Below are 12,928 nucleotides of genomic sequence, written 5' to 3'. Positions count from 1 at the left end.
AGGATAAATAATAGAATTGCACGTGAAAGGATACCTGGCTTGCAAAAAAGCTCTATGAATATGTCAAAAAACTTGAATTATGCTGAAAGTGCATAGTGATAGGGAATTTACAAATGTGATGAAACAGTTCGGTCTCACGTTGGTCTCTGAAATGGACAGATATGATAGACAGCTGAGACTATGGGGGAATGATGGTCAGGAAAAGCTGAAAAATGCGCACATTGGTATACTGACACCGTGTTATCCCACAAATTTAATACACGAAGTGCTGAAAAATGTTTTACTATTGGGAGTTCTGCAGATCACCATAGTGTCTATGGATAGTGGTGAGGGGGCTGGCACGAGGAAAGAAGACCCCCTCGCTTTCTTCGACGAGAAGGCGCTCTTTGGTATAAAGGGTCTGAATCCTACAGGCGATGGAAAAAAAAGGCAAATAGATTGGGATGACGCGAAGGCTTCTGTTGACTGGTCGGCGTTTTCTGTCATATTAGAGTTGGATCTGGGGTGGAAACAATTCACGGCCTGGGAGCGTTTCAAATCAGAGGCAAAATATGTCAATTTCCCTCCATCTCTAGTCATGCTCACAACGGGGAGATTCAGTTACTATCACCTAGCTCTGACCGAACCACATTTTGTTATAAACACGCGATTGGAGCACATGCTACCGGTGTTCCGTTTCAACAATCCATGGTATGAGCTGCGGCGGTTTATAGATTCCATTGAGCCGCCCACGTTGTCCAGTGAGGAATTCTCAAAGCTACCCTATCCAGTTATCATTTTCAAAGTGTTGGAATGGTGCCTTGAGAAACCGAAAAGCTCAAAAGAGCTCCAGGAAAAAATCGATTTATATCTGGACTCAATGAAGGTACCAAAAAACATAGACCTGAATGTGATCGAAGCTAAAAGATTCGCCCATTTGGCGACAAAAATAGTCGATCACAAATTACAAGGTACGCTTGATTTACTTGATCAATGCAAACATTATTTGTCCATTGATCTAAAAAAGCGGTGGTATAGCGACTTTAACAAGCAAATGGCCGCGTTATTGTACTGTCTTGAGAAGTATATCAAACGATTTGGTGATATACCATTGAGTGGAGAATTTCCTGACATGGAATCAGGGTCAGCACACTATGGAGCCCTGAAATCTATTTATGATGATAAAAAACTACACGACTTGAAAGCGTTTAAAGAAATTGTCTATAAACTGCTTGGAGATAGAGTACCTGATACTCTTGTAGAAAGCTTTTGCAACAATTTGGGTTTCATTAGTTGTTTATCACCAACAACCACAGCACTCGATTCTCTTTATGAGTGTCAGGGGTCAGATTCGCTTATGGCTAACACTGCGCCAATAGGATATTGCTATCCAAACGACGCATTTATGGCAGGCCTCATTTCTCAGGAGATGATCAAAATTGTGACCCATCAATATCTTCCTATCAATGACACATTCAAATACGATGCATTTAATATCGAGAGTGGTGCTTACAAACTATAGGAACATTCTTACTCTTCTCTATAAATCATCAAAGCTGCCTTGTATACCGCTAGAATTTCCTTTTCTTTTCTTGTTTTGCAATATCACACTTTTCCAATCTTGCTCCACTTCGTTTTCGACGTTTTCTTGATCCTTTTGTATCTGTTCTTCCAGAGCTTTTCTTTTCAGAGCCAATTTTGCTTTTCTTTCGAGTTTTGACTCTTTCGTCTCTGCTTTATCAGACCATGCCATATTCTTCTTCTTCAATTCGAACTTCAATTTTTTCTTATCGTGTATCTTTTGTATGTTCCTCAACTCCGATTGTCTTACAGATTCCTTTTTCTTATCTTTATAGGCAAAATTATCTAAATCCACACGATCTTCAGTTATCCAGCCGTCTTTGACGCTATTGTCTTTGAAATGTTTGGTAATTTCTGGCATTTTGGGCAGACGGAATAATCCATAGAGCTTTGCTAAACCAACGTAATCAAGCGATTGAAGTCTAAAAATTGAGCTTGCTGAGTGGTTTGAATAATGCTTAATATAAGCAACAAAAGATCTCACTCCCAAATCAAATCTTGCTCTATCTTTTAATAACCAATTTTTGAATACGCAATAAAAGTCTTCCCTAGGAATTCCATCTCTTTTAAGGCTCATTTCTTCAATGTGAATATCCTTAACTTCTAAAAATGGAATATAATCTTCCTCCCTACCAACATTCAAAAATGCTATAGCTTTACCAACTCTGTTGGCTCTTCCAGTCCTGCCGCACCTATGCAAGAAAACGCTGGTGTCCGTGGGAGGATCCAGTTGCAGAACTAAATCGACTTCAGATATGTCCAGACCTCTTGCAGCTACATCGGTGGTCAATAAAACAGATTTTCCAAGTGTTTCAGTAAATTTCTCCAGTGTTTTCAGTCTTGAAGTTGTTTGAAGCTTCCCATGCAATGAATATAATTCTACTTCACTGTCAAGATGGCTAGTCTCATTTTGGATATACTTTAGAAAAGCATAGAAATAAGTCACTGAGATGCATGTGGGAAAATATGCTATGCACTTTTTAAATTTATAGTTATTCATTATGTTCAAAAATTGCTGTAACTTCTCCTGAGGTTCAACTAGCGTATAATACAAGCCTAGAGAAGAAGGGCTTGCATTTTTTGATTTCACCGTCACTTTCACCGGGTTTCTCAGCCCCGTTTTAAAAATAAGATCACCAATACTACTAATTGTAGCAGAGAACAATCCTGTCCTCCTTTGCTTCGGCAGTAAGTTCAAAATTCTCTGAACATCACCCATGAAACTCATATCCAGCAACCTATCAGCTTCATCGAGAACAAGCATACCACACGAAGAAGTTTTGACGCTTGGGAATTGTAAAAAATCCAGGACCCTGCCAGGCGTACCGACAAGTATTTGTGGCTTATCTTCCAAAAACGTCGCAACATCGTCCCTAACAGACTTTTGATGCGTGCCAACCAGAAGCTGGCATTTTATTGGTGGCTGGTCTTCAGGATAATGCTGGAAAAAAGTATGAAAAACATCATTTATTTGTGTTGAAAGCTCTCTTGTAGGAGCGATGACCAAAGAATGAAAATTTCCCTTCTTAAACTTTGAGGTGTTTGCTTCCTCGGCGATGATCTTTTCTATTATAGGAATCACGAAAGCTACGGTTTTCCCTGATCCTGTCACAGATTCCACGACGACGTCTTTATTTCTTGCGAACAATGGCACTGTCGATGCCTGAACCGGTGTCATGGTATCAAACCCCATAACTTCTATGGCATTTTTCATCCACGGCTGCAACGGGTAGTCTATATTATCCCACGATAGAGATTCTGACATTACTATTGGGCCAGCCTGTTTGGTTGAAAATCCTTCTTTACCGTAAGAATAGATGCACACTATATGTATTTACCGCAATGAAGTAAACTACGTAAACAGATGAGATGAGATGAGATAGATGAGATGAGATGAGATGAAAAAAAGACCTGAAAAAAATCCAGATTCTTTCATACGAATGATTTCTGTATTTCAGCATTTCTGGAGAATAAAGTACAGTTGATTATAAGTGCCTACAGTTGACTCTGATTGGATTTCTTATCTCATGAATCGTCTAACGGCAAAGTGTTTTGCTGAAGATTAAATTCCAGTTTGCGTTTAAACCTTGTTTTTTTCATCTTTCACAACTTTTCTTCTCTGTGTTCTCGAGGAAAAAAAAGTGCACTTCTTCGTCAATGAGATGAACAGGTCCTTACAAAAAGCATTCCAGCACTGATTGCATTCAATTCGTGATAGTTGATGAGCTTATGGCAAAGACTCTTTGCAATACGTAATAGTTTTAGCTTGAAAGGAGGTAAAATGCTTGCTTCGGAGAAGGATAAATACTTAAATTGGACGAAGGAACAGCTAATTGCAAGAGTGTTGCAGCTGGAAAACAGTGAACTCCGTGAAAGGAAACGAAGATTAGCTCTACCAGACAAAGAATCAAAAAAAGCTAACAAGCAGAAAAAAGTAAAGGAGTTTGATTTTTCAAAGCACAACGTCAGATTCATTGCGCTGAAATTTGCGTATCTCGGATGGAATTACAACGGTTTGGCTGTACAAAAGGAGCCTACCCCACTGCCTACAGTAGAAGGCACTATCATTGATGCACTAAATAAATGCAAGTTAGTTCCGCCAGTCAGTCCGAATGAGTATAAGTTTAGTCGATGTGGAAGAACAGATAAGGGCGTCAGCGCCATGAATCAAGTAATCTCGTTAAATATAAGATCAAACCTCACAAATGAACAACAAGCTGACCCTCAATATGATTCCGATGAGATACAATACGTACATATTCTTAACCAACTGCTACCAGATGATATAAGGATTTCTGCAGTCTGTTTGAGACCACCTAGCGGCTTTGATGCAAGATTTAGTTGCCAGCATCGTCATTACCGCTATTTTTTTCAAAAGGAAGGATTAGATATTCCCAAAATGGAAGAAGCAGCTAAACTGTATCTTGGTGAAAATGATTTTAGAAATTTCTGTAAATTAGATGGCTCCAAGCAAATAACTAATTATCTAAGAACAGTTATGAGTTCGAAGATATCACAGTTATCTGATGATTTCTATTACTTCGATTTGGTTGGTTCGGCATTTTTGTGGCACCAGGTTCGTTGTATGATTGCAATCTTGTTTTTAATCGGTCAAGGACTTGAAGAGCCAAAGTTGATTATTGAAATGCTGACTGTGGATCAGACACCAAGAAAGCCTATATACGACATGGCCAGCGAAATACCACTTATTCTTTACGATTGCAGCTTTGAAAATATGGATTGGATCAGAACTGATTTGAATGACTATAAAGCTGTTAAATATGGAAAAGCTGCAAGTGCACTGACTTCCAAATATCAAATGAAGGCCGAAATAGCTAAAATCTTCAAAAGTGTTTTATCTGTCGACGCATCTTTGGGAGCGGACTTGAAAGGTAAGACAATAGTGAACATAGGAGACGGAAAAGGTAAGGTAATTGCTAAATATGAAAAAATGCTGGATAGAAAAGTGATGGATACAGCCGAAGAGGTGAATGAAAAATATAGGCAGCGCAAAAAGATCAAAAATAAAGGCATGAAATAAGCTAATGATGTCCAAAACTATGTACAATATTTTATAAAGATTTAACCATCCATGATGGATCCCAATAGAGTGTCTCTGCGTCTGCTTGCTCGTCAGTCCATAAAATTCCATTGGCAACCATTTCGACAACGGCTGCTCTACTTCGAACAGATGTCCAGTTTAGATTGGCTCGCAGCAAAGAGATACTAGCATATCCCAGTATGGAGCATATTTCCAAAATCCTGGTGTGATCGTCAGTCAACTCGTTCGGGACACTTCTTAAAAATTTCTTACCTCGTATTTCAAATATTTCGAATCCGCTTTCGAGGCTCTCGAGCATCTTGATGGAATTCTCCAAGTCACCTATTTCAACATTGACATTTCTGAAAAAACCCTTTTCCAGCTCATCGAACGAGATAACACCGCCATTTTTATCCTTAGTCTGTCTGCAAATCTCGATGACTTTTACGCAAATTTCATAATAAAAATCATTCAAATCAAACAGATGTTCATTTTTATCAAAAAGACTCAAGGGATCTATACCAATCGAAGCGCACATTCTCATAAACTTTGACCTGAATTCAGGGTTTCCCTGTATTTCCCTATTATGTTTCTTTGCAAAAGTAATTAACTTTTCTTGAAAAACAACCAATTGTTCATTCAGCTCCTGTGATTGTCTTTCCAAAACAGTGTTACTGATACTTTCATATTTTCCCTCTTTTTGATCATCAAAGGCTGCTAAACCAAAACGTCTCATACTTTTGTATACCGGTAAATATTGATGTATTTAACTTGTAGATTATTGATCCTTACAACAGATCAAAGTCTAAATTCATTTTTCACCTAATGACATACCCTTCCTTATTCATGTTTAGTCTTTAGAATGAAACATTCCTATTTTAACTGGTATCATGAGCAAGACTTAAAGGGACAGCCGTCTGTCATGATAAAATTCATTATGCTATTCGACATGAGTATGTCAAATATAGTTCCATCGACTGTGATTAATATTCAACAGTAAAATACCCACTAGGTTTACGATGTCAGTGCTTGATTTCAAGCCGGAAGCCTGGACGAGCTCTGCAAATGAAGCACTAAAAGTGTCCTTAGTCAGTGAAAATGCCATACAATTTTCACCGTTGTTCACGTATCCTATCTTTGGTGACTCAGAGCAAATTTTCGGCTACAAGGACTTGGTGATATACTTGGCTTTTGACGCTATAACATTCAAACCCTTCTTGAATGTGAAGTTCTCTGAAAAGTTGGATAAGGAAGCGGATGATGTGGAAGGAAAGCTTCTGGAGTTTTTACCTGCTGATGTAATTCGTAAAGATGAGGCTAAATGGGTGGAATCTTTCGAAGAAGAGCAAAAATCGTTCCAATTGCCTCCTGATGAATGCAGAGTTTCCAGCTATCAAATCGGCGAAGAAACATACGCCGTATATAAATTAGGTATTTCAAATGATTTTTGCAGGAAGTTGCATCATCGTGTTCAAATATTCTCACTTCTTTTCATTGAGGCGGCCTCGTATATTGACGAGAACGATACGAACTGGGAAATCTTTTGGACTTTTAATGTTACAACTAGAAAATGTGTTGGTTATGTAACCACTTACACGTACTGGAAGTACACCGGCGCGAGAAATTTCGATGCAAACCTACAACTAAAATTTAGGGCCAAAATATCCCAGTTTGTTATTTTTCCTCCATATCAAGGTAGAGGGCATGGCTCGAATCTCTATAATTCATTAGTGGATACATGGATGAAAGACGACAGTATTGAGGAAATTACCGTTGAGGATCCCAACGAAAGTTTCGATGATCTTAGAGATCGCAATGATTTGAAGAGGCTATTTAATGCCAAGCTAGTAGTAGAATTACCAGAAGATATATCGCTGGAATGGTTGGACAGAAAACGCATCGAGTTTAAGTTGGAAAAACGTCAGTTCAGTCGCTTAACAGAAATGTTCCTACTATATAAAAATGCTAAAAACTTTAAGTTACAGGTAAAAAAGAGACTCTATCTCAAAAATTATGATGCACTTTTCGATGTACCTGAATCTGATAGAAAAGACGCCCTGGAAAAATCGTACATGTTATTGGCAGATGACTACAAACGTATCCTTTCGGCATGTAAACTTGGTAAACATTCCAATGAGGACATTCAGGGGACAGCCGAGTCACTAACTAGAAAAAAAGCGAGAAAGGCATAGTCTCTTTTATCAATATTAAATTGTATAGTTGATTTATATTAAGACCTTACTTTTATCTGATTATTTTAGTCAGGTGATAAAAAATTAATACAATATTATATGTTTATTTTATTCAAGAATTACTTTGTAAACTACATATTTTTCTGTTAAAAAACTTATATTGTTTTACTATTACATTTAAACATTTTTAAAAATTTAACAAAACTTTGCTGTTCACTGCTTCCGAACAATGAAACTATGTTTCAAGAAAAGAATCAACAGAGCCAGTCATCAGTAACTCTTGAACGGTTTCTTCTTTTATTTTGGAATAAAAAATACTGATATTTTATTGATTGGTAATTCAATATGCAGAGGTACAGTTTGACTCGAGTTAAGCTCAACCTTGAAAACGCCATATAATTGTCTTCCTTGTTTCTTTGTATGCGGGTAAGGAGATATTTGGTCACTAGGTTAGGATATCACCGTTTGGAAAAAGAAAATGAAAAAAAAAAGTTTTCGTCATCTCATCTCGAAACTCAAATAAATCATCCACAAACAAAAGTCATAGTTGAGGTTAAACGTGTAAGTCAACGTTTTCTTTCAGTCACAAGCACTATGTCGCCACCCAAGAAGGTTAAAAAAGGTAATGCTCGAAGAGAAATTGTTTCAGAAGTCTTTCAGGACTCTCAGGCGAGAAATCAATTAGCAAGTGTTTCACATCAAACAGAAAAATCTGCGACAAGAAAACCGAGTAAATTGGCGGTTCGTAAGGAACAGGCTAAGGCTAGACTGTATGGCTCACGGAATAAGAAAGCTCGCTCTTTCGATGAAAAGGAACTTGATTTACCTTCTTTGAACAGGGCAATTGTTCCAGGTGTGAAAATAAGAAGAGGAAAAAAGGGGAAAAAGTTCGTTGATGACCATGACTCCGTCGTGATGAATAGACTCGTCAAGACAATAGGAGATAAGTATGAAGACATTGATGAAAGCAAGTTGGAGAAAAGTAGAAGATTAGAGGAAATACGAGATTTGAAAAGACAGGAAATTGAGCGCAAAGATACTCAAAAGAAAGAGGTGCTGGAAGACAAAAAAGATGAAATCAAACGCAAAGCCTCTCTAGCGAGAAGCGTACGCAGGAAGCAGAAGCGCGATGCGTTCAAGATGTCAAATGGTACAGAATCATCTGGGGACTCTAAAACAAAAGTAAGCAACAAAAAGACGGTTTCGTTTGCTTAACCGAATTGACACCAACGCGATCTGCTCCATTACTTAATCTGGGAAACCTTTTCCATTAAGTCCCAATTCCCTCAGGTATGAACTGCATGAATCATTAAACAATTATTTCATAGAATGGAACTCATTTTTTGTAAAGTATATATATTGGTTGCCAGCTACCATTGTTTTGCTGGACATTTTCAAGAAATTACTAATTATCGTCCGGAAAGATGCCAGTTTCTGACCACCAGACTAACGCTCAACTACGTGTTTCCGCTTGTATTGATCTCTCTAAAATCAAGAGGTCAAGAGAGAGGTAATCAGTTTTAAATTTGTATTGTTTGGGGAGAAATATTTTCAGGCTCCGCATTCAATGCAAGATATCAAATCTGAAAGCTGAATTAGTGCCAGTTAGAAGTGTTGATCAATGTATAGGAGGAGCTCCAACTAAGGTTTTACGATTGTCTCACATTTCATTGAAAACAAAGTTAAAGAGTGCGAACTTGTACATGTTGAAATTCTGCTCCACTAAATCAATCAGTATGTGAAGCTTAAGCTAGTTAACAGTCATGGTTGTTCAACTGTGAGAAGGAGTATTTGAACAGTACTTTTCTTGCATTTTTACAAACAAAAATAAATCCTAAAGCTCAATGTTCTTTCCTGAAAAAAGAGATAATCACCTTGATTATATGCCAAGCGATCGCCTTGCTAAATTTTCACTGTGAAAAGACACCTCACACTTTTTTTGAGTTGCCACTTCATTGAGAAAACTAAAATATTTGATATAGAATTGCAAGATGTCTCTCAGAGTTTATGGCCTGCAAAACTTCCTAATCCTTGGATTCAAAGTGTCCTTTATCTGAAAGCGAGGGGTCTGATATTTGATAGAGAGTGTCAAGAACTCTTCCGAAACCTAAAGTCATTATACATTTATTTATGGTGACTCTGTCATCGCACCTGTCGCTCCACTTGAAGATCCCCCATTGTATACGCGTTCTGACAAAGCTTTCAGCAGGGTAATAAAAATTTTTACGAAGTGCATGACTAGCGGAAACGCTATAAACTTGTAAACATGAAAACCTCATTAACTGCTAAAGACCATCCGTTGTGCAAGGGGCTCATGATTTCTTCCATTTCCCAAATGAGTTCAGGTGTAGACACAAAACTATTAAAGACAAACACTGACTCTTCTGAGTCTTTTAAAGGCTCTGCAAAAGTTTTGAGTGAGCTGCTCGAAAGTTCTAAGAATATTTCTGCTGCATCTTCTGAACTAGGATCAATTCAATTGAGTGTCAACGAAATAAGAAGAAGAGCTCATGAACTGAGGAAAAAGACTGACGTCGAAAAAGACTACACAAAAGCGCATTATCTTTTGGCAGGAAGTGGTTTGGCACTTGAGGATGTGGATACTTCCTTGAATAATTTGCAATCTTCGCAATTGTTGGAACAAACCGTCCCTAATCAAAGTACTGAAGGGGAAATTGATACGTATCTGAAAGTCAGAAAAGATGAAAATATTCTTTCCTCAATTGAAAATCTTTTATCGATGGCTGCGAAAGATTTTGACAGTTTTGTCAATCAAAATCTAAATTTGGACTGGGAACAACGCAAAGAAGAAGTGAGAGAAAACTTCGGAATACTCGTCAAGAGAAAGGCAGCTTTGGACTACAAAAATATGGCGCCTTTGAATCCAAAGTTGCCTACTTGGGGAAGTCGAGGAACTGGTATTCTCAATGGAGAAGGCGCAAGACTAAACGTGAACGAAAACTACGCAGTTCGTGAGAAGTTTGAAAACTACGCCAAGATTATGCATAAGTTCAACAGTGCCAGACAAGCAAAACAAGAATTTGCCTTGACGCACGAGTTTCTGAATGCAGTTACTAGTTTAGGTGACTCACAAAATAGGCAGCTCCTAGAAAGCTGGAATATTTTGGAAGGTCTTAAAAGAAATCCTAACATAATCGAAACTGCAAAAATTTATTTACAGAAGCAGTTTTTTGATTATGTTGGCAATCTTTACAAAAAGAACCTCAACGAAGGGCTGCCCACAAATATCAATAAGATAAAGTCCTTTATATTTTTCAAGTTGAGAAACCCCAATAACACCTGGAAATTTGGAAATCTCACGATTGTTAATGGCGTCCCCATATGGGCCTTGATATTTTATCTACTTAGAGCTGGGTTGATACCAGAAGCACTGGAAGTTGCTGTTAACAATAAGGCAAGTTTTAAGAAAGTTGAACAATCATTTGTGACATATATTAAGGCATACGCTTCCTCTAAAGATCACAAGCTTCCTATTGAGTTTTCAACAAGGTTACACACGGAATATAGCCAGCATATTAAGAGCGCTCTTGATGGTGATCCGTTCAGGCTTGCCGTGTACAAAATTATTGGGAGATGTGATTTAACTAGGAAGAATATATCTTCTGTGACTCTAAGCATTGAGGACTGGCTCTGGATTCATTTCATGTTGATAAAGGATGATGTTGCCGGTAATGATCCCGTCTACGAGAGATACAGCTTGGAGGATTTTCAAAACATCATAACTTCATATGGCGCAGAAAGGTTTACAAATTATTATTTACAGGTTCTAATCTTGAGTGGTTTGTATGAGTTAGCAATTCAATATGCTTATTCTATCAATGAGATTGATGCCGTACATTTAGCAATAGGGTTAGCCGATCAGAATCTTCTATCTATCTGCACACATGAAGGCAGAACGAACAAAGACCCTAAGAATGACAGCGAATTGATTACACTGGAAGACAACCAGAGGAAAATCAATTTCACGAAAATTTTAGGTAACTATACAACGTCTTTCAAGTATTCGGACCCCAGAATTGCTGCTGAGTATTTGATTCTAATTAGCCTTGTAAACACTCCGCAACAAATCAGGCTTTGCCATGAAGCTCTAACTGAACTGGTTCTAGAGACAAAAGAATTTACCGTTTTACTAGGAAAAATTAATAGAGATGGCACTCGAATTCCTGGTATCATCGAAGAGAGGCGACCACTATTATATTTGAGCGACGAAAAGGAATTCTTATACACAATAACAGAGCAGGCAGCGCGGAGAGCTGACGAAGATGGGAGAATTCACGACTCGTTGTTGTTATATCAATTATCGGAGGAGTACAATATCGTTATATCGATCGTGAATGCTATGTTAAGTGATTTATTGAGCAATACTGACTTGGATCAACCACTCCTGACGATTGATGATAACAGCGAAACAAGTCCAATTCTCATCGCAAAGAAACTTGTTTCAATATATATGGATAACCTTGAGATATCAAAGAAAATTCATACTAGGAACAAGGAGACTTGTATATTACTACTAAAACTGACTGATGCCAGAAGGACCTACCATGCTCATCAATGGCAAAATACTTTAGCACAGATCGAAGAGTTAGAAATCATTCCTTTTGCAGATGAAATATCCGCTAGGAAAAAAGCTCAAGAGTTCTCTTCCCTGAATGAAAACATAATCAAAAACATTCCAAGCCTCTTGATCATGACAATGAGTTGCATTTTCAATTTAATTCAAGATCTCAATAAAAGCGATTATAGATCAGTAACCAAAGAACAGCAAGTTCTTGCGTTGAAAAATATTTCGAAGAACTGTATGATATACGCTGGTATTATCCAATACAAAATGCCGAGAGAAACCTACAGCACTATGATTAAGCTCGACATAGGCATGTGAAAATTGGCGTTATCGTATTCGTGAGGTATATGAGGCTATGCAAGTCGAAATTAATGTACTTTGATTACGTATAGATAAAATCATTATAATTAGAGTTCTTGACAGGCATTAATAACATGAAAAGACATCTCTATTTTGGAGTCGCTCCATCTTCCTATTGTATTAACCAGAATACGAGGTAATTGGTTATAAGCTCGAGAAATTTTCAATGGTTATGAAGCTGTTTGTTACATTTATCATGATGATGTGTGTAGTCAGGCTGTACCTCGTATGCATTGGGGCTTGTTTTTGTGTTTTGGTTCAGCTTTCTTTTACGCCTAGCTACCCGCCTTTGTCTCCTCTCGCCGATACTCAAATCCTTTTCACCTTCCGATTCAGATGATGATGACGATGATGAAGAATGATCATGATCTGAATGACATTCCGGCTCTTCATCAGAGAATTCTTGTTGTGGATGAAAAATACAGCAAATTTTTGTCTTCTTTTTGTTCATATGCTCGTTGTCGACCACATCTGTTTCCCATCTCACCCTTGGTCTCTGTGACCTTGCTGATCGCCTCTGTTGTTGTGCTTCACCTTCATCGGCTGCCCGGAGTTGTAAAACTGGTGTGATTTCCTCAACACTAATGGTCCTAGAGCCCTCCATCACCTGTTGCTGACCAGTTGCATTATAGTTCATTTTGCTCTGGAGTACAAAAAGGATGATTTCAGAGCAGATATTATATAATGAAC

At 37.9% G+C, this 12,928-nt stretch overlaps 8 protein-coding genes across 8 annotated transcripts; 5 read left to right on the top strand and 3 right to left on the bottom strand.

Annotated features, from left to right (window-relative positions):
- Positions 1-79: 79 nt before the first annotated feature.
- Positions 80-1,501, top strand: ULA1 (Ula1p; the record flags this gene model as incomplete). Its single annotated transcript, XM_037290692.1, has 1 exon — positions 80-1,501. One exon carries the CDS (start codon positions 80-82, stop codon positions 1,499-1,501), a length of 1,422 nt encoding a protein of 473 aa, XP_037146587.1.
- An 18-nt stretch (positions 1,502-1,519) lies between these two features.
- On the bottom strand, positions 1,520-3,325 carry SPB4 (ATP-dependent RNA helicase SPB4; the record flags this gene model as incomplete). The annotated part of the gene is made up of 1 exon (XM_037290691.1): positions 1,520-3,325. One exon carries the CDS (start codon positions 3,323-3,325, stop codon positions 1,520-1,522), a length of 1,806 nt encoding a protein of 601 aa, XP_037146586.1.
- A 456-nt stretch (positions 3,326-3,781) lies between these two features.
- On the top strand, positions 3,782-5,101 carry DEG1 (pseudouridine synthase DEG1; the record flags this gene model as incomplete). Its single annotated transcript, XM_037290690.1, has 1 exon — positions 3,782-5,101. One exon carries the CDS (start codon positions 3,782-3,784, stop codon positions 5,099-5,101), a length of 1,320 nt encoding a protein of 439 aa, XP_037146585.1.
- Positions 5,102-5,132: 31 nt separating this feature from the next.
- SNF8 (ESCRT-II subunit protein SNF8) lies at positions 5,133-5,837 on the bottom strand (the record flags this gene model as incomplete). The annotated part of the gene is made up of 1 exon (XM_037290689.1): positions 5,133-5,837. One exon carries the CDS (start codon positions 5,835-5,837, stop codon positions 5,133-5,135), a length of 705 nt encoding a protein of 234 aa, XP_037146584.1.
- Positions 5,838-6,120: 283 nt separating this feature from the next.
- Positions 6,121-7,293, top strand: HAT1 (histone acetyltransferase catalytic subunit HAT1; the record flags this gene model as incomplete). The annotated part of the gene is made up of 1 exon (XM_037290688.1): positions 6,121-7,293. One exon carries the CDS (start codon positions 6,121-6,123, stop codon positions 7,291-7,293), a length of 1,173 nt encoding a protein of 390 aa, XP_037146583.1.
- Positions 7,294-7,713: 420 nt separating this feature from the next.
- LOC1 (Loc1p) lies at positions 7,714-8,508 on the top strand (the record flags this gene model as incomplete). The annotated part of the gene is made up of 1 exon (XM_037290687.1): positions 7,714-8,508. The coding sequence occupies one exon, from the start codon at positions 7,714-7,716 to the stop codon at positions 8,506-8,508; it is 795 nt and encodes a 264-aa protein (XP_037146582.1).
- Positions 8,509-9,559: 1,051 nt separating this feature from the next.
- On the top strand, positions 9,560-12,196 carry NIC96 (linker nucleoporin NIC96; the record flags this gene model as incomplete). The annotated part of the gene is made up of 1 exon (XM_037290686.1): positions 9,560-12,196. One exon carries the CDS (start codon positions 9,560-9,562, stop codon positions 12,194-12,196), a length of 2,637 nt encoding a protein of 878 aa, XP_037146581.1.
- Positions 12,197-12,401: 205 nt separating this feature from the next.
- YPI1 (type 1 protein phosphatase-activating protein YPI1) lies at positions 12,402-12,875 on the bottom strand (the record flags this gene model as incomplete). The annotated part of the gene is made up of 1 exon (XM_037290685.1): positions 12,402-12,875. One exon carries the CDS (start codon positions 12,873-12,875, stop codon positions 12,402-12,404), a length of 474 nt encoding a protein of 157 aa, XP_037146580.1.
- Between the last annotated feature and the right edge of the window lie 53 nt (positions 12,876-12,928).

Source organism: Zygotorulaspora mrakii, chromosome 8 (genome assembly GCF_013402915.1).
Source record: "Zygotorulaspora mrakii chromosome 8, complete sequence".
NCBI lineage: Eukaryota > Fungi > Ascomycota > Saccharomycetes > Saccharomycetales > Saccharomycetaceae > Zygotorulaspora > Zygotorulaspora mrakii.
Note: the sequence above shows the minus strand (reverse complement) of the source record. Positions and strands in the feature narration are given on the sequence as shown.